The sequence below is a fragment of the Scomber scombrus genome, chromosome 16 (assembly GCF_963691925.1).
Source record: "Scomber scombrus chromosome 16, fScoSco1.1, whole genome shotgun sequence".
Classification (NCBI taxonomy): Eukaryota; Metazoa; Chordata; class Actinopteri; order Scombriformes; family Scombridae; genus Scomber; species Scomber scombrus.
Window position 1 is genome coordinate 3870546 of NC_084985.1, and position 19183 is coordinate 3889728.

General features: G+C 41.0%; 1 protein-coding gene across 1 annotated transcript in view; it reads left to right on the top strand.

The window, feature by feature from the left end:
• LOC133996933 (uncharacterized) overlaps window positions 1-7971 on the top strand; it is a 10769-nt gene extending 2798 nt beyond the window's left edge. Inside the window, exons 3-7 of the mRNA XM_062436441.1 lie at window positions 707-854; window positions 1184-1359; window positions 5223-5345; window positions 6901-7035; window positions 7741-7971. Of these exons, the coding sequence (XP_062292425.1) occupies window positions 707-854; window positions 1184-1359; window positions 5223-5345; window positions 6901-7035; window positions 7741-7971 (813 nt within the window). The remainder of the gene's footprint in view (window positions 1-706; window positions 855-1183; window positions 1360-5222; window positions 5346-6900; window positions 7036-7740) is intronic.
• The last annotated feature ends 11212 nt before the right edge of the window (window positions 7972-19183 follow it).

The window sequence follows — 19183 nt, forward strand, 5'->3', positions numbered from 1 at the left end:
GACTTAGGTATTGTGGAGCTCTGAGCTAAATGCCAACGTCTAATGTTAACGTTCTGATGTTTAGCACGTTCACCATCTTGTTTCAGTGGTTGGCACGAAATACAGTGTACAGGATGACTGAAATGTCATTAGTTTAGCAGGTTTGGATGAGGTCAGGTATAGCTTTGTAAGAGCATGGAAACTGTACAGCTAGTGGCTGAATTAATGGTTTAGTGTCTGAGGTTTGTGTCTCATAATACTTGCACATACATAATTTCCTCAGATATTTAGATTTGTGTAAAAGCTGAGGGCCTCAGAGTCAAATGTCATGTCAAATTTGAAAATATGTAAAAGGCAGAAGAAAGTCTGCACACTGTAGCTCCCAGTGCAGATGTAGTTTTAATGGGATATCAAGGGTGACGATTCAAGCACAAAAGATGTAAAAAAATGTATAGACGCCATCTTAAATAGATAAAAGTCACCCTGGATATCCTATTAAAACTACATCTGCATTGGGAGCTACACAGTGTGAGGATATTTAGTTCTTTGGTCCAGCACCTGTTTTAAAGTTTTTTGTTCCGGACATGCGCATCAAATCAGAAAATATGGCACTTTTGCATGCTTGTCTCTTTAGCTGTATCTGTTTCCTCTTCAACTGTATCTGTCTCCTCCTCTTTGTTTCTCTTATCCCTCCCTGTACCTGTCTGTGTTTTCCCAAACAGACCAGATGCTCCACTCCTCTGCGGATGTCTGGCCTCACACCTACGTCTCACAGGGCCTGTACTGCCTGTCGTCCTCTGATGCCTGGGACCCGATCACTAGCCAGCCATCGGGCGTGGCCTCGCCTGCTGCAGGCTCCTATATCATGCCTACTGGTGAGGGATTAAATCTTGTCCTTTCTACTCTGTTGTAGCCTCATACACAGTCTAAAAGCTCTACACTGTGTCTGTGGGTCACTAGGTATTGTTGTGATACAATCCACTGCAAGTCGGAAGTTGATAGTTCCTTGTCAGTTTTCCCAGCTTCCAATCTAAATGCGTGCCAGTGTGTGTCTGTGGGTGAACTTGGGATAGAAGGATACTGCCCCGAGTTTTCCGACTTTAACGACCTTTTCATTGCACTTTTCCATGTTGGAGGTTGTTTTTTTCTGACTTCTGAGTACAACGGATTGCAGCATTATATGAGCGTTTCTTATTTGTTTTAGGTGGCAGCAGTGGAGCAGGGGGTACACCTGGTGAAGGCTTCGAGGGCACAGTAGGCGGATTTATTCAGCAGCATCATGCTCAACTCACTCTGCAGCAGCAGAACCAATTCCAACAGCTCCAACAGCTCCATCACTACCAGCAGCATCAGCTACTGCAGTACCAACAGCAGCAACAGGTCAGTAGTAACACTGCAGCAAATAATCACTGCAGTAACATTTCAGTAGTGTTGCTATGGAACTGAATAGGACTGTACGAACTCTCAAACAACACTATACATTTGTTCCTATATAACTAATTTGCATCAGCTAATGCATTGTGATAAAATAAATAACAGTGCTGCTCGGATTATGTTTTAATCTATGAAACAATGAAATATTCATGTTTAATGTATCAGCTAAATATTCATTACCAACACATTTTTAAATAGTCTTCCTCACTATATTGGCTCCTGGAAAACTAATGCTTAATAAGGTTTATCTGGTTGTGTTAAGATAACTCAAAGCACTTTCAGGGGTAAATATCTTGGTCTTGGTTTCATATTGAACAAGACAAAGAGTCTGCAACCATGCCTGTGCCTGAGGCTATTCTTAGGTATGGTGGAGCTCTGAGCTAAATGCCAACGTCTAAAAGGTAACAATGCTGTTGTTTAGCACATTCAACATCTGGGTTTAGCAGCTGTACAGGATGATTGAAATGTCATTAGTTTTGCAGGTTTTTGGCATAGACTGTATATAAGAAATGGACATAACATCTGTGACTTCACCCATTGGTTTGTGGACTGCTGCTCGGAAGCCAATAGTATCGGATCTGAGCAGCGTCATCTTGAAAATTTCCGGTGCATGCCGGGAAAAATAAAAACACGGATTCTACTTATATGGGCATCAGGAGGAGCATGAGGCGCCCTCCTGAACCTGTGAACCAATCAACCTGTCAATCACCACGTAGCCACGCCCTAATGCATACCCTGCTTTATCGTCACATATAAAATCAGGGAGGCCAAAATGTCCCAAATGAACATCATACTGCATTGAAGAAGGCTTTAAACTAGCGATTGAGACCATAAACACATTTTGAAAACGTTTACTGAGGTTAGAAATCAAGTGAGAAGTTGGTGAATTCTCCATTGACTTGTATAGAGACGGAAGTCCTTTTGACACCAAAACGGTCGCCCCCTGGTGGCCTTTTGATAGAATGCCGTTTTAAATTTCTTTCCGCGTTAGCATCATTTCAGAGGACCGGAACTCCCCGCCTGGTTTTTGGTTATTAAGCAAAGTATTGGGGAAATGTAGTTTTTGACCAGATATTAGTGTTATATGAAAAGTACAATCCATACAATAGTTGAGACATCAAACTCAAGACCACAAATGTAAACTTCATATTGGCACTAGATTAATAATCAAAGGCTTGGGAAAGACATTCAGTTTCTTGTCATAGAGGACTAAAAAGTCACAAAAAGTTCATTTTAAGGATGCTGCAGCCAGAGATATTTCTGGCATTTTCTCTTAAAAAATGACTCAAAACAAATTGTCACGCATCTCGGATGATTAAATCAGTTGGGACAATGAAATCAAAGCTGTTTACATGCCTCAAGTTTTACATGACAGCCTTCACTTTCTGTAAACTGTGTGGCTTTTATTGATGTAAATCTGCTGCTGACTGTTTCGCTCTCAGGCTGCTGAGAAGTTTTCTGTAAATGAAGTGAGTCACGATGAACTGCGACACCCGGAGACTTTTTCGGCTTCTGTCGTCGCTTGCATGCATCGGATCATCTCAGAGCTCATTAAGTAACTGAGGGTTATGAAATAATAACTTGAAAAGCTGATTGACTGTGTCTTAGAAAAGGTGTACTGATCCGAGACCGCGATGGAAATGAGCTTGTTAGCTTTGCTTTGTGTATTATATGGTTTCTAAAGTGAAAGAAACTATTGAATATATTACATTTATAATGAAACCTCTCAGTCAGTCAAAATGCATAAGAGACTGAGACATTTCCCAACTGTTCCCTGCAGCACCATCCCTGACTCATAATTTAAAGGGGAATTAAAAGTAGATGCAAAACCTTAGACGTGACTGGAAGGAACTGAAAAAGAAAAAAATGGCAGAAGTCTTTTCCTCCTACACAAGCCTCTGGCACTGACTGCTAAACACTGGAAAAATAACACTGCTTTTTCATTTGTTTTGGCATAACGAGGCTTTTAAACCTTCCCAGCTGAACATGTTGTGATTCAGAAGCTTATTATAGCACTCTTGTCCCTTACTGAACTGCTAAAACTGTCAGAAGCAGGGAAGGATGGGAGTGTTTTTAAATCTCTGGTGGGTGGTGATTCTTGAAAGTTTTAAAAGCAAGAAATGTCACCATTTGCTAAGTAACTGTGGAGAGAACTCAAGTCACTTCTATTGATCTCTCTTTCCAACTAAGTTTAACCCTCCTGTTGTCTTCATATCCACCTTGTAACTTCTGTCCTCCCGGGTCAAAACAGACTTCATAAAGCATATGGTATAAATTAACATCTGTTAGATTTGTCCGGTTTTTAGTCAACTTCATTCTAACTTATTACTACAGGTTTTACACCAGGCAGGGAGTTCCGGTCCTCTGAAATGATGCCAACGCGGAAGTAACTTAAAACTGCATTCTATCAAAAGGCCACCAGGGGGCGACCGTTTTGGTGTCAAAAGGACTTCCGTCTCTATACAAGTCAATGGAGAATTCACCAACTTCTCACTTGATTTCTAACCTCAGTAAACGTTTTCAAAATGTGTTTATGGTCTCAATCGCTAGTTTAAAGCCTTCTTCAATGCAGTATGATGTTCATTTGGGACATTTTGGCCTCCCTGATTTTATATGTGACGATAAAGCAGGGTATGCATTAGGGCGTGGCTACGTCGTGATTGACAGGTTGATTGGTTCACAGGTTCAGGAGGGCGCCTCATGCTCCTCCTGATGCCCATATAAGTAGAATCCCTGTTTTTATTTTTCCCAGCATGCACCTGAAATTTTCAAGATGGCGCTGCCCAGATCCGATACTATTGGCCCCCAATCAGCAGTCCACAAACCAATGGGTGACATCACAGATGTTACGTCAATTTCTTATATACAGTCTATGTTTTACACATACTTTTTTGGACATTTTGGTCAAAAGGTCTCATTTAAATTAAATTATACCTAATTTTTGAGTACTGAACTGACCTGAGGACAACAATAGGGTTAAACATCAGTGCCCACATTCAGTCGCTAATGTTAAAGACAATAAAAAACCAAGACAAAAATCTTGTAGTGGTGTAGATATGAACTGAGACCTACAATTTAAACAAGCTTACTATGGCCAAAAGATCCATATATACCACGAATTGAAGGTCTTATGTCTCAGCTTTTATCTTTAGCAGCCTTGTCTACTGCAATGAGGTCTTTGTAGATCAGTCGAAAGTAGATCGAAAGTTCTCAGATCTTTGTACGAGCTTTCTATGTGTCAAAGATCAAAGACTATTTCTGACAAAGCACTGAAAAGTTTTGGTCCGATATTAATACCATTATAAACTGTCCAGACCTCTCAGGTGATGTGGGACAGGTCTGCCTCTCGTCCTCAGGGTCTAAACATAACCTGAAAGAGCAGCCTTCAGTTTTCTTGGACCACTGATCTGGAAAAAAACTTCAGGAAAACTTGGAAATCTACTTTTTGAACTCTTGGTACTTTTATATCGAGGCTTAAATTGCCTTTTATGAAATTATATTAGGGATCATTTATTCATGAGTTTCACTTCACTATAACTACAGTTTAATGGTTTTTCTTCTTCCTTCTAATTTAATTTTTAATTCAGTTTTAATTTATGTTCTATTTTATTTTATTCTTTTTCAATCTTATCTTTATGTCTTTTTATATATTGCCTTGTAAATGGGTGCATTTATGAAGCACTTTAAGCCACCCAGCCCAGTGTTTCTTTAATATCTTGTCTTTTGTCTAATTTGACTTGTTGAAAGGTGCTATACAAATAACCTTGTCTTACTTTTCCTTCTCTTATTTCCTCTCTCTCTGACTACAGACTATGGAGCACAGGCCATATAGTGCCTCCCATTCCCTCCAAGCCACTCCAAACAGCACCATCCACAGCCTCGGTCCTCCCACCCACCCCCGGCTAGCCGACCTGTGGGTTGAGGCTCACCAGGTAGGCGCTCGTCTGGCTGAACCCAAATAATCAGATTATATACTTTGCGGAATAGATGATGGTTTAACACTCCTGTTGTCCTCGAGTTCAAGGAAGGAAGGGAGGAAGAAGGAAGGAAATGAGTAAGGAGGGAGGGAGGAAAGGAGGAAGGAAGGAAGGAAGGAAAGAAGGAAGGAAGGAAGGAAAGAAAGGAGTAAGGAGGGAGGGAGGAAAGAGGAAGGAAGGAAAGAAAGGAGGAAATGAGGAAGGACGGAAGGAAGGAATAAGGTGGGAGGGAGGGAGGAAGGAAAGGAGGAAGGAAGGAAGGAAAGGAGGAAAAGAGGAAGGAAGTAAGGAGAGAAGGAAGGACGGAAGGAAGGAAGGAAGGAAGGAAAGGAGGGAGGGAGGAAGGAAAGAAGGAAGGAAGGAAGGAAAGGAGGAAAAGAGGAAGGAAGTAAGGAGAGAAGGAAGGAAGGAAGGAAAGGAGTAAGAAGGGAGGGAGGGAGGGAGGGAGGGAGGAAAGAAGTATGGGAGGAGGAGGGAGCAAAGAAAGAGGGAAGGAGGGGAAGAACGAAGGAAAAATTAAAGAAAGAGAGAGGAAGAAAGGAAACAAGGCACAGTCTAAACAGACGGGGTCAATTTGACCCGGGAGGACAACAGGAGGGTTAATAATGTGACAGAACAGCTGTGAAAGTTTGCAAGGACACAGAGGGGTTGAATGACTTCAAATACAATCACGGATACTCCCTTCAGTCTTTGTTACAGATTGAATGAAACAACAGTCATCAAAACCATGACAGCATGTCTTATTATTCATTCAATGCTCTCGGGCTATTGTAGGAAGCTGTGTTTTATCTTGTTTCATCCCATCTCTCAGGCACTTGTCTTCAAAAGGTGAAAGAAGTGCCATAATCTCAGTCAAATCAAGAAGTTGTTAATAAATCAAGCAAAGGAAATACCCTGTTTCTCCATTTTTCATCATGTCTGACGTTTATCTCTGCTAATATTTTTTTTGTCTTTTTGATCTGGCTTTGTTTATATCAGCAGGCATATTTAGCACACATCTGTAGTGCAGTGAATGATGGGAAACACTGCCAGAGAAGTCAGTAAGGTAGGAGAGAGACTGGAAGTCTGCATGGAGCACTCCTAAAAGTCTGCATGGCAACCTGTAGCAGACTTGAATTAGCTTTTTGACAACAGCCACCCCTTAACTGCCTGGTTTTTTTAGAGTAGCATGTTTACAGCTCGGGGCATTTGGAAGTAACAGCTGTATCTGTTGTACCTACCTAAGTATCTGTATTTTCTCTCTGATGTCTCATGCACAGGCGAACCAAGCCGGGGGCGGGATAAGGAGATAATCTGCTTGTCCATCTTCTTTCCCCTTTTTTTGTCTTCTTTTTCTTTCTGTTGTCTGTTACAGGAACTGAAAGTGAAGGGTTGATATCAGATGTCAGACTTTAAAAAAAAAGAAATGTCAAAATGCCACAGTAACTAGTTGAATCCTTTTTTCCAGTTTAAAAAATCAAGGAAACAGAAGATGACAAGCAATTTAATCAGTGTACCTAACTGGTTGCAGGTGGAGCTCGCTGGGCAGCTGAGCGGACAGATGGCTGATATGGTCGGAGGATTGGTGGAGACTGTTGGGGAGGAGCCAGAACTAGAGTCTGAAGGCACCACTGAGCAGCACGAAGAGGAGGAAGAGTTGACGAAGGTGAGTCACTTCAATAACACACACTGCTCAAATGATTATGAATCACAGAGAGTATTTCCAAGGTTTCCTGCATCGGGAACAAACTCCAGCTGGATTGTTGTTTTGTTTCTGTTCCATTTATAATCTTGTCTTTAACCCTCCTGTTGTCCTCGAGTCAAGGAAGGAAGGGAGGAAGAAGGAATGAAAGGAGGGAGGGAGAAAGGAAGGAAGGGAGGAAGAAGTAAGAAAGGAGGGAGGAAGGAAGGGAGGAAGAAAGAAGGAAATGAGGGAGGAAGGAAAGGAGAACGAAAGAAGGAAATGAGGGAGGAAGGAATGGAGGAAGAATGAAAGAAAGAAAGGAGGGAGGAATGAAAGAATGAAGGAAGGAAGGAAGGGAGGCCGGAGGAAAGAAGGAAGGAAGGACGAAGGAAAGGAGGGAGGAAGAAGGAAAGGAGGGAGGGAGGAAGGTAGGAAGGAAGGGAGGAAGGAAAGAAGGAAGAGAGGACGGAGGAAAGAAGGAAGGAAGGAAGGGAGGAAGAAAGAAGGAACAGTCAAAAGAGATGGGGTCAATTTGACCCGGGGGGACAACAGGAGGATTAAAAACAACCTGTAACACTTAACATAATAATAAAGAAAGGTTAGAGCCTCACCTGTGATACAGCTCCTTTACTTTTCCAATTAGCGTCCTGAATGGTTCGTTAAACACATGATTTCTGGTCATCGCAGGTGGAGGAGGTAACATTAACCTTGGAGCCGGAGCCGTACTCTTTGACCCCGTCCCCGTTGAGGGAGGACGCCTCCTCGACCAGAGGTTCAAGCCCGGGACTGCCGATACAGATCGCCGAACCCGTCAAGGAGAGGAAACCCTTCGAGGTCACCCCCTGCGTCGTCCAGCTGCTGGACGAGAAGGACGAGGACCCGGAGAAGGGTTCCATTGTTGTCGTGGCGACCAATTGAGTCGTGTGGTGGTGGTGGGGTGGGTCAGAAATAAAGACTGACACCAAAACAGGAGATAAATATTCCAATAATCAATAAAAGCTATTATCCCAACCCCTTCCCCCCTTCCCAACTATTTACCCACTTTGAGTCGGAGGAACCGCTAGAAGACTTCATCGGATGGAAATGTGGGATGTAACGAACACAAATGTGATGCCAAGAAGCTCTTCATGAGATACTGTGAGAAATGTGGAATATTATGTGACACGTGACAAAGAACAAAATTCAAAGACAGCCGAGAGACTTGAATTCAGTGACTTCTGAAACAAGCTGTGTTGGTTAAGACGAATAAATAACATGTTTGGACCACTTGGACCAAAGAAACCTGAGAGCTGAGAACAGTGGACGGACGGATGGATGGATGTGAAACCGGAGGGGGAAAAAAATGAAGCAGGTTGGACACGAAAGAAGACGAAAAAAATAAAAAGGGGCCTAGTTTAAAATATCGAGTGCAATACAGTGAACATGGACACAACCAGATTTGGTTTAAACAGTATTTGCATATAACTCCAGAGCGTTTGTTTCAAGTTGCTTTGAGCATCACTCGTCAGTGGGTGTGATGTCAGACAAAACACGGTAGACCCAGAAAATGTTTGCAGGCACCCAGAGGTGTTTGATATGCTAATTAATGTACTTTTGACTGACAGCTCGTCCGGGGCCCCTCGTCGAGAAGGTAAACACTACGTGTCGGATACTGAGAGCGACTTGAGGCAGGCACTTATGAATCATTTGCAAAAACACTTAATCAGAACACAACCAAAAGAAAGTGCATGCTTTTTAACAGTGACCTAGCCCTAACAGTATAACACGGTATACAAAGTAATAATATATCAAATTGCTTTTTATAATAAAACAAACAAAAATCCAATAAAGTTATCTGTATTTGTATGAATGTAAAGACTGTATGTATGTTTGTATGAATGTAGCTTTGTGTGTAAAATATATATATTCTGGAAAAAGAGATTCTTTGTGGTGCTATTCTGTTCTGTTGTACATGGCTGAAGTCTTTATTTCTGTCTCTACCTTCTCATATACATGCCTAATACCAACTGTTAAAACTCTTAAAACATCGGGCAGGTTTTTATATGAGCAGGGAAAGAGGTTTTCCTTTGTGTCGTCCTCCCGGGTCAAATTGACCCCGTCTGTTTTGACTGTTCCTTCTTTCCTCCCTTCCTCTTTTCCTTTCTCTGTCCTTCTCTCTTTTCCTCCCTCCGTCCTACTTTCCCTCCTTCCTTATTTCCTCCGTCCTTCCTTTCTTCCTCCTTTCCTCCCTCCCTTCATTCCGTCTGTCCTTCCTCCCTCCTCTCTTTCTTTCCTTCCCTCATTCCTTCCTTCCTTAATTACTTCCTTCCTCCGTCCCTTCCTCCGTTCTTTCCTTTTCTCCCTCCCTCCCTCCTTCCTCCCTTCCTTTCCTTCCTTCTTCCTCCCTTCCTTCCTTGACTCGAGGACAACAGGAGGGTTAAAGGAAAGGCCTGTCTTAAAATATTGGGCAGGTTTCCATATGAGCAGTAAAAGAGGTTTTTTCCTCTCTGTAATCATTCCTCCTGTTCATACTGACTATTAAAACCTTCAAATGTGCTTTCAATGTAAAGTGATGGAGGACTAAATCCACAGTCCTTGTTATTTAAAAGTAGATGATCAGCTTCTATTGAGCTTCATCAGTGTGAGTTAGTCATATCAAGTGATATCTGACACATTTAGTCTTTTTAGCATCAGATTCCCTCTTAGTGTTTCCCTGTTGAGCTGTGGTGGAAGTATAGTAACAAAAAGAGGAACTTTGGCACTAAAAACACTGTAATGTTCACCATGAAATCAATCAAACTTTATTTATATAGCAGCTTTCATACAGCTTAAAGTAGTTCAAAGTGCTTTACAGTTGATTGACAAGCTGATAATAACGTTGAAACATATCTACTTGATTTGAACTTCATATTAGCTTTGATCCACATCCAGAAGGACGACTGTGGATTTTAATCCCCGATCATTTATATCGTAAGAGCATTATGAAGGGAACTTCTAATGGTCAGTATGAAAAGCCCTCAGTCATATAACGGGGAGAGACGTGATAATTATTCAAATGGGGATAAAATGGGTGAACAATTTCAATCTCTGCTGGAAGGCATTCATAGTGTCGTGATGCTTTATACATTTAAAAGTGGCTAAAATAGTTTTGTTAAGACTGAAAAATGAGCGCTTGAGCGAGGAGTTCAAACCCTGCCAAGTTTCTCACCTCGGCACACCTGTTCGGTCACTGCATAAAGTGGGTGTGAATGTCAGATTGTCAGTTTCAGAAAGTTGAGCCCTTTCAATTCAGACACTGGATAGGAGCTGGGTGAGGGGGTCTCAGACATTGTTCGACTATACAGTATACAGCATTTCGGATGGTGTAAACTGATGCCTTTTACCCTCCAACAGCACTTGTGAGGAAGTAAGGACTTATGGCGCTTTTCCACTACACAGTTCCCGCATGACTCAACTCGGTTTTTTTTTTGCGTTTCCATCAGGTATAGTACCTGGTACCTGGTACTTTTTTAGTACCTGCTCTGGTGAGGTTCCAAGCGAGCCGAGCCGATACTAAATGTGACGTCAACAGACTGCCGGCCACTGATTGGTCAGAAGAGTTGTCGCTGGACAAGTCATGAGCCGTCCCACACAAGAATCAAACCCGGCATTTTTAAATACCGGCAACAGCGTTACAGTCATACGGCTCAATTTTCTTGGTCTGTGTGAGACAGAAAGCCTCATACAGCAGCAAGTCATCGCCTCCATGTCCTCCATTGTTTATGTGTTTTGTGTCGCGTATAAAACGAAGTCACGGCGGTCCCACATTGACTAGGTAGTTTTTTGTGATGGAAAAGGTCTGTCCTGGAACCGTGTCGGATGGATGGAGGGAAGGGAATAGACAAAGAAGTTGGGTTACATATTCTATCCAGCTGGTACAAAATGACCATATTGATCATGTTTTTCTTCGTCTTGACCCCATTGTGTCGTACACCTAATTTCTGTCTTCCTTCTAGATGAGACTTTTGGATTGAGATCCTCATTTCCTCCCTTTTTGAAGGTCTAAAACCAGCCCTTACAACATGAGGAGTGTCATTTTTGTCACTTCCATTAACTTATATTAATTGGCTGAAGATAAATCCAATCACAGACAGAGCCCCTACATGCTTAACCTAAAATTAACCTAATGAACAGTCTTAATGGTAACAATTCAAAGGATTTAACTTTTGAGGACCTGCACTGTGTCCCCATTAAGTCTCTAAGTGAGCAGATAGTTGTGTATTCCCTCCTCCTAATCATTGCTGTATAAATTATTTGAAAGGGTCAATTCATCAAAATGATAAAAAACATGTTCCTACTCACCTTGGGAGTCTGCAGCCATATAAAGTAATGGTAATGGACTGTAGTTATATAGCACTTTTTCTAGTGTTTTGACCACTCAAAGTGCTTTTACACTACGAGTCACCTTCAGCCATTCACAGTCACATTCAGACACTGTTGTCGCAGCTATCAGGAGCAATTTGGGGCTCAGTATCTTGCCCAGCGACAGACCGACATGTGGACTGGAGCAGCCAGGAATCAAAACTACCAATCATCTGATTAGGTGACGACCTGGTCTACCTCCTGAGCCACAGCTGCCGCAGTGTGGATGGTTTTGAAATATCCATCTCTCTAAATTTTCTGAATTAAATTACATTTGAAAAAAGATATTTAAAACATTTACTGCAACATCTTTTTCCTCGAGTCAAGGAAGGAAGGGAGAAGAAGGAAGGAAAAGAGGGAGGAAGGAAGGATGGAAGAAAGGTAGAAGGAAGGAAAAGAGGGAGGAAGGAAGGAAGGGAGGAAGAAGGAAAGAAAAGAGGAAGGAAGGAAGAAGTAAGGAAAGGAGGGAGGAAGGAAGGGAGCCCTTCCTTCCTCTCTCCCTCCTTCTCTTTTTCTTTCCTCCCCCTACCTTCCTCCCTTCCTATCACCCTCCTTCCTTCCTTCCTCCCTCCTTTCCTTCCTTATTCCTCCCTTCCTTCATTCTTCCTGCCTTCCTCCCTCCTTTCCTTCCTTCTTCCTACCTTCCTTCCTTGACTCGAGGACAACAAGAGGGTTAAGGCTTCATCATTGACTGGAGGCACAGAAAAGCCCTTTCATGTAGAAGTGCAGGTATATTTTAGTTGGTGCTACTTCAAAATCATCAAAAAATGGTTAAATAAAGAGAGAATTACCACATAATAGAAGAAGTCCTTGAAAAGCAAACATGCTTTTGTGACTTTACGTGGATGTGAGCTCCACTTCACTCAATAATATGAAGCCGATAAATCTTGTTTGCTTTCATGTGGTTTTTATGAGATCAAATCATGAAGAATAGAAATGAGACTCAGGCATAAATAAAAAGTCTGTCACAACTGTGCAAGAGGAAGATAAAACAGCCTCTCTGTGACTCTGCTGCCGGAGAGGACGATTCACTCTTTACACTCCAGTGATCAAGACCCACGATGCCCCTCGATTGCTACGATAATCATCTGTCCTCCGTTCGTCCTCTTCTTGTTTCTCTGAGACAAAGAGTCAAAGCACACAAGCCGAAGCGTAGATCACATCTGCGGCGGCTCCACTGAGTTTTTAAAAAGAGTTGACACCAAACAAAATTGCGGCGAAGTGAAGTGAAAGTTGATGTGATATTTCTGTCCGGCTCACATATCTGAGGTGTCACTCACGACAGAGTTCAATAACTTTAAATTACTTCTGTCGAGTTCACGCAAAACAGTTAATAGAAAAGTTTTGTTCCAAATGAGATGGCCATCATGTTCAAATCCCACACGCAGCGGTCTGCAGAAGAGCACTGACTAAACGTCTAAAACTACTTTCATCTCAAAAGGACATAATGAGAAAAAAAGTGACACCAACTCTTACAAATAACATGAGATGAAAAAGCAATTAAAGGTAAAGAACCACAGGTAGCTTTTCACAATATCGCAATAATGTGAAAAATAAAGTTAAATTCAATGTGACAAGCATTTAAATGTGTTTCTGATGTGTTATAAATGATTAATTCATATTTTTGGCAACACAAGCAGCACAAATCTGAAGATGACAGTGTTTGTGTCTGAAATCTCTCCATTATTAATTGATTCATTACTCCATGCATAATACACAATAAACAGTTTAGGCAATAATGAGCAGCAAATTAAGATTTCAGACGCTAACTAATCATCGTCATTTTGTGTCATCATCATCATCAGCAGCTGTAGAGTCGCATGATGGTAATTTTCATATCTTTAAAATGTGGAGCATTGCATTGTTTTGTTTATGGTTCCATTGTGGAAGATTTGAGTTTATATATTTACACACTCAGCATTCAGACACTCAGATTAAAGGCAAAAGGTAAATGTAGTGCACTAATAGTGATTTCAGACACAGCCTTGGTTTGTTTGTTTGTGCAGTTCCTACTTTGACACAGACTAATTTATGTCAGGCGGGGAGTTCCAGTCCTCTGAAATGAGGCCAACGCGGAAGTAACTTAAAACTGCATTCTATCAAAAGGCCACCAGGGGGCGACCGTTTTGGTGTCAAAAGGACTTCCGTCTCTATACAAGTCAATGGAGAATTCACCAACTTCTCACTTGATTTCTAACCTCAGTAAACGTTTTCAAAATGTGTTTATGGTCTCAATCGCTAGTTTAAAGCCTTCTTCAATGCAGTATGATGTTCATTTGGGACATTTTGGCCTCCCTGGTTTTATATGTGACGATAAAGCAGGGTATGCATTAGGGCGTGGCTACGTCGTGATTGACAGGTTGATTGGTTCACAGGTTCAGGAGGGCGCCTCATGCTCCTCCTGATGCCCATATAAGTAGGATCCGTGTTTTTATTTTTCCCAGCATGCACCGGAAATTTTCAAGATGGCGCTGCTCAGATCCGAAACTATTGGCCTCCGAGCAGCAGTCCACAAACCAATGAGTGATGTCACGAATGTTACGTCCATTTATTATTACAGTCTATGATTTATCTCAACAACTCCTGAATGAATCAGGTCTAATTTTTTAAAGACTTTCATGATCCACAGACGATGAATTATACTGACTTTGGTGCAGAGGTGTTCAAACTATTCCATAAAGGCTTCATGTGGCTGCAGGTTTTCTTTCCAATCAAGCAGCAGCAGCACACCAGGCTGGACTTCTTTATTTAATCAACTGATCACAGCATTCAGACAGCTGATTGGTCGAATTGTGTCCTCTTGATTGGTTGGAACAAAAACCTGCAGGCACATAGTTTAGAAACTGCTCGAGTGCCACCAGCAGACTGAGGGTTTTAGTTCTGAGTGAAATGTCTCAACAACTATTAACCTTTGTGTCGTCCTCCCGGGTAAAATTGACCCCGTCTGTTTTCACTGTTCCTTCTTTCCTCCCTTCCTCCTTCTGTCTTTCGTTCCTTCCTCCCTTCCTTCTTTCCTTCCCCCATCCCCTTTTCTTCCTTCCTTCTGTCCTTCCTTCCTCCCTCCCTCCCTTCTTTCCCCACTCCCCACTTCCTTCTTCCCTCTGTCCTTCTTTCCTTCCTTCCTTCCTCCCTCCTTCTCTCTTTCTTTCCTTCCTCCCTTCCTTCTTTCCTCCCTCCCTCATTCTCTTTCTTTCCTCCCTCCTACCTTCCCCCCTTCCTTCTTCCCTGTCCTTCCTTTCTCCCTCCCTCCCTCCCACCTTCCTTCTTTCATCCATCATTCCTTCTTTCCTTCCTCCCTCCTTTCCTTCCTTCCTTGACTCGAGGACAACAGGAGGGTTAAATAGTTTGTCTTGACATTGTATGCAGATATCCGATGTACCAACATGTGTCTACATTACGATTGAGAGACTTCTTCTTTAGCGCCCCTACAATGTGAAATACTAAATCTCAACATAAAGGATGGATTGGCAGAAGCTTTCATGGCTCCCAGAGGATGACTCCTATTGTATTTGATGATCCCGAATTTTCTTCTAATAGTTTATTTCTAGTGAGGTCGACATTTGTTATTTTGAGTGAAATGTCTCGACAGCTATTGGATTGGACTGTCATGGACTCTGGTGCTAACATTAATTTCCACCTTCAGGATAAATCACGACAAATTTATTTAAACCTTTAATCCTTTCTGACATTATCAGGTTAAAATTTCAATTTGTCCGACACTTTTTTACGATCAAAAACCTGCAAAACGAATGACATTTCCATCATCCTCTGCTGTCGTCTGTTAGGCCGCATTAGCAAATGTCAGCATGCTAAACTAAGAAGAGATAGCATTTAGCTCCAAGCACCTGCAGCTAATCGAATTATAATCATATCACAGTTATCGTAATTATAACATTTCGACTTACAAGCTGTAATTTCCGATTGGAAAACTCTTGAAAGTCTTGACATTTCCGTCTTGACATTTCCCACTTGATGATGAGGAAGTAAATTTTGAGGAGTTTTTTTATAGCACATTTTATGCTGGGTGTACTTCCCTCAGCAATCAGGACTTCACTGATTGTTTGGGATTGTTCATGTAATCAGAGCAGGTGGGAATCTGTTGAAATTTTGCCTTCACCTCCTGTGACCTCATATGGGAACATTACATTTTGGGTAACTTAACTTAAAACTGCATTCTATCAAAAGGCCACCAGGGGGCGACCGTTTTGGTGTCAAAAGGACTTCCGTCTCTATACAAGTCAATGGAGAATTCACCAACTTCTCACTTGATTTCTAACCTCAGTAAACGTTTTCAAAATGTGTTTATGGTCTCAATCGCTAGTTTAAAGCCTTCTTCAATGCAGTATGATGTTCATTTGGGACATTTTGGCCTCCCTGATTTTATATGTGACGATAAAGCAGGGTATGCATTAGGGCGTGGCTACGTCGTGATTGACAGGTTGATTGGTTCACAGGTTCAGGAGGGCGCCTCTTGCTCCTCCTGATGCACATATGAGTAGAATCCGTGTTTTTATTTTTCCCAGCTTGCACCTGAAATTTTCAAGATGGCGCTGCCCAGATCCGAAACTATTAGCCTCCGAGCAGCAGTCCACAAACCAATGGGTGACGTCATGGATGTTACGTCCATTTCTTATAAACAGTCTATGGTTTGATGGTAGGCATCTTGGCTGAGTCAATCAACAGCTGATCCTCAGATAAAAGTGGAACAGGTACAAAATCGCATTAAATTTTATGGTTGAAACTTGTTTAATTATGCTTAATAATGTCTGTAGGTTTATATGAGGTACAAATGTGACTAATTTTAGCAATAACAACAAGATACGACATTGCTACTTGTTTAGTTCTTGGAGGACGTTGGGACTTTATTATCATGCAAAGGGAAGGTTTTATACACTGGTAGATTAATTGTGTTATACAGTAAAATAAAACCCATTCTCCCCATGTGAGGACATTATTTTAAAAAAAGGATTGCTCAAAAAGGATGCTTAGTTTTTGTACTTATCAGGTCCTACTAATCCCAAATATCTAGAAATTAAAAATGCATACCAAAAAAAAGTCTCAGGAGGTTAATATTGTTTTGTTTGAGTATACTGAGCAATGGGCTTCAGGTCTAACCTACAACTTGACAAATATCTACAGGAAAATGAATAAGAAAACATTTCCCCAATTATTTCTTACTATTTTTAGTTCTGTAATTTGTCAAGAAAAAAGATCAATATTTCTGGCGTACCTTGGCTGAGTTCTTGGTCCAGGTAGCTGAGTAAAGGAGAAACTTTGCTTATTAAATGTGCTGCTTCTGTTCTGTCTGCCTGTCTGGTCTGGTCTGGCCTTTACAACGAACCTCGCCTGGATGAATAAAGGCCACATTCAAAAAGATGAGGTCGAACCATTCAGACATGTCACTTAATAATACTTTATTTAGCTACATTGTTCACAGTTTTATAAATTTTTTTAGATAACATTTAAATCTACCAAAAGATTGAATAAATAAATACAATCAGCCACAGCCATCTGTACAGTGAACCCTCCCCCCCCCCTTAAGAAATAGACAAACACACACACATTTAACTTCACACAGACGTAAAAGAAAAAAATATTTTTTGTAACATCAGCAGATTTAAAGACTTTTCAAGGCAGCACCTGAGAAACTGAGTTCAGGAGATAAGAACAGTGTAAAAGAGAGAAAGAGGAGAGAGAAATGAGGTGACTAAATGAAATGGAAAAAGGAAGGTTCAACAACCTGGATCGACACTGAGCAGCTTCCATTAATGATCAAGATTCAATTTTGTGGATTTTAATGGAGAGAAAGCAGATTAATCAGGAATAAACGGCCTAAAACCAGGTGGGGAGTTCCGGTCCTCTGAAATGAGGCCAACGCGGAACTAACTTAAAACTGCATTCTATCAAAAGGCCACCAGGGGGCGACCGTTTTGGTGTCAAAAGGACTTCCGTCTCTATACAAGTCAATGGAGAATTCACCAACTTCTCACTTGATTTCTAACCTCAGTAAACGTTTTCAAAATGTGTTTATGGTCTCAATCGCTAGTTTAAAGCCTTCTTCAATGCAGTATGATGTTCATTTGGGACATTTTGGCCTCCCTGATTTTATATTTGACGATAAAGCAGGGTATGCATTAGGGCGTGGCTACGTGGTGATTGACAGGTTGATTGGTTCACAGGTTCAGGAGGACGCCTCATGCTCCTCCTGATGTCCATATAAGTAGAATCCGTGCTTTTATTTTTCCCAGCATGCACTTGAAATTTTCAAAATGGCGCTGCTCAGATCCGATACTATTGGCCACCGAGCAGCAGTCCACAAACCAATGGGTGATGTAATTTTGTAATATTTTTGGGGTTTAAAGTTTTGTTATGTGCCAGTTTTGATGAAAAAACACCAACATTTTAGCCTGTTTTAGCTCTTTTTTTGCCTCTAGCCAAAAAGAGTGGATGGTGTCAAAGCTCTCATCAAGCCCAGAAAATAAACCAAGTATAAAATAAGAGAAAAAAAAGGTGCAATAATGTTAAAATATAAGTCACAAGCATATATAAGTCTGAGGTTACCCAAAATACTTCCAACAAAAGTGCGTCACACATGAGCAGCTTCATGCTTCGTGATAATCAACATGACAGGTTTATGCTAAACATCAGTTGTGCTACTGAGGTCATTCATTAAGTTAATTAAAGCATTCATTACCATATATATCTGTCAACACGCATCTTCATCTTCATTTAACATATGTGTGTTATGTGGAGAAAAAAAAAAAAGAAAAAAAAAAAGGTCAGCTGCCATTTACTGATGTGAATATCATGTTATTGTCGCTGTTTTTGTTGTTATATATCATTTTTTTCATCATAAAACCCCAAAATTTTAATGCACTTGTACTTTTTTTGTTAGGACGATGAGGCATTATTGTTATGGGGCGAAAAAAAAATTAAAAAAAATATCTCCGCCATGTCTGCAGAGGAGTTTGGCTGTCGTCAGTCGCCTTTAGCTGCTCCATCTATCAACTTAACTGTGATGAGATGAGCTCTGAGGCTGCAAACCACAAGGTTGCTGCACAATTTGGAGGTTGTTTTGGGGGCTTTGGACAATCTTCCACAGTGGACTGAGCAGCTCCATTAAGTCTACTGTTATCCAGATGGACTTTTTAAAAAAAAAAAAGGGGAAAAAAGGAAAAATCAATAGCTTCTTCGCTCATCCGATAATGACCTTAATAATCAGGTAAGGCAGAGGTTCACTGAGTTCACTTACTAGTTCGTATTACTGCACACTTGGTTTCATTTTGGTTTAAAAAATAATGATTCAATATATTTTCTACAAAGCACTGAAACTTTAAGATGTGTCAAACTGACCCACATTTGGAAAAAAAACTGCTTTAAAACTACATTTATTGCACATTTATTGCTCGGTTTTAAAGTGGATTCTTCATTGTTTAAAAAAGTGTATTATGTTCAAGTTTTATTATTATTAAACTAGCAACATTTTGCAGTGGGGAACTTTTTGTTTGTGCACATTTCAACAGAAATCAGTCAAATCATCTCAATCGAGAGGTCAACCCAGATTAGCTGAACCTTAAAGACTGTATGTGTGAGAGAGGAAGAAGAGAGAGAGCGAGTGAGTGAGAGAGAAAGAATGAGGAGAAAATGAGGCAGGGCACGTATATACTGTATATATATATATATATATATAAAAAAAACCATAAACATATAGACTTTAATTAAGAAAGACAGATGAGTCGGGGCAGGTGGG